Genomic DNA, 1,962 nt, shown 5'->3' with positions numbered 1-1,962 from the left:
GTTGAAATGCATCTTTTTTTTTTTTTGTCCATAGGATAGATGGAAATTGGAGTCACCATTCTTCCTAAGGCTACAGAACATTTTATATATAAAGTTCCTCACATGCTGCCATAAATAAAGGGTATGTTAAACAGATTGTAAAATACTGTGTTAATGATGTAAACACACTTGCCAATGTAAAACAGATCAATTTATATTCATCTGTAACAAGGAGCTGTAGACTATTGAAAGAATGGGAGTTTGGAATTATACAAATGTGAAAGAATTTATACTAGTTGGCTTAACAGAAAATCCTAACTGGCAGGTTCCTCTCTTTTTGCTGTTTTGCATGGTTTATTTCATTATTCTTGTGGGTAATTGGGGGATGATCATCTTGATCTGGTTAAGCACTCAACTTCATACCCCAATGTACTTCTTCCTTAGTAACCTCTCTTTCTGTGATATCTGCTATTCTACAATCATTGTTCCTAAAATGCTCATCAATTTCCTATCAGAACACAAGTCTACTAAGTTCTTTTCCTGTATTCTGCAGAGTTTCTTTTTTGCAGTTTATATAACCACAGAAGTAATCCTCCTGTCTATGATGGCTTATGATCGCTATGTGGCAATTGCAAAACCCTTAATGTATACAGTTATCATGACACACAGCATTTGCACACAGATGGTTCTTGCATGTTACTTGGGTGGCCTCATAAATTCCACGGTTCACACAATAGGTTTACTCAGACTAGACTTCTGTGGTCCCAACATTGTGAATCACTTCTTCTGTGATGTCCCTCCTCTTCTGAAGCTTTCATGCTCTGATCCACACATCAATGATTTGCTGCTTTTGGTCTTCTCTGGAGTGATTGCTATTTCCACTTTCATCATTGTCATGGTGTCCTATATCCACATTGTCATTGCCATCCTGAGAATCCGCTCAGCTGAGGGGAGGCGCAAAGCCTTCTCCACATGTGCCTCACACCTGACAGCTGTGGCATTATTTTATGGTTCTGTGACATTCAGCTATATCCAGCCAAGCTCTCAATATTCCATGGAACAGGAAAAAGTCTCTGCTGTGTTTTACACCTTGGTCATCCCCATGTTGAACCCTCTGATTTACAGCCTGAGAAATAAGGATGTGAAGGAAGCAGTCAAGAAGTTCATTTGTGGGAAGAGAAATACCTGTTGAATCTGTCATTACTCTAACTTTAAAAACTTTATGTGAATCTTCAAACTGACCTTGGTAAAATATATTTATTTCTTGTGAGAATAAATGGAATTTAACCCAAATATATTTTACTAACTTTTATTTATCAAATGTTCTATTATCACAGAGAAATCCTAAATTTTTCAAATGTCATGATTTTCTTTATCTATCACTTTCATCTATATGTATTGGTATATTTAAAACAATTATTTTCCAGTTCGTATATAATTTTAATAGTGTGGTAACATGCTGCATTAAAATTAAGCTCAGTTCTTAGATTTTAAATGAAGTAACTTTTAGAAAATATTTGCATTGTGTACAATGTTCTTACATATAATTTAACTACCAGATGGAAATAAAATTGTTATGTAAAGAAGGAAGAAAAGTTTTTCAGTTTAGCACCACATAGCAGTTTGGCAGTTGTTTATTACTTTTTCCTCTTTTTATGGTAAAGATATAATTTCTGACAATATCTAGCTAACTAAGATTCTGAGATATAGCCTAGAGAACAAGAGTACAGCCAAACAGTGCAGTTCTGCTATAATGAGCTAGCAATAAAAAATATTCCTGAAAACACCACATGTAGTCTTAAGTGAATGTCTTGATCAATCATCCTTAAGGAAGGTTCTCTCTAAATCAGTTGGAAAAACTACAGAGGTCTATACCCAGATAATGTTCAGAGTGTGCATGATATTGGAATACTTATCACTATATGGGATATCAGGTCAAATTTGACTTCTTAGGGCTTTGAGAACAATGGGGAAGAAGAGGCA

General features: G+C 35.1%; 1 protein-coding gene across 1 annotated transcript; it reads left to right on the top strand.

Moving 5' to 3' along the window:
* Positions 1 to 232: 232 nt before the first annotated feature.
* On the top strand, positions 233 to 1,171 carry LOC308429226 (olfactory receptor 5J3-like; the record flags this gene model as incomplete). Its single annotated transcript, XM_080927959.1, has 1 exon — positions 233 to 1,171. One exon carries the CDS (start codon positions 233 to 235, stop codon positions 1,169 to 1,171), a length of 939 nt encoding a protein of 312 aa, XP_080784085.1.
* Positions 1,172 to 1,962: the final 791 nt, after the last annotated feature.

The sequence above is a fragment of the Micromys minutus genome, assembly GCF_963924665.1.
Source record: "Micromys minutus genome assembly, chromosome: 13".
In the NCBI taxonomy this organism is placed as follows: domain Eukaryota; kingdom Metazoa; phylum Chordata; class Mammalia; order Rodentia; family Muridae; genus Micromys; species Micromys minutus.
Note: the sequence above shows the minus strand (reverse complement) of the source record. Positions and strands in the feature narration are given on the sequence as shown.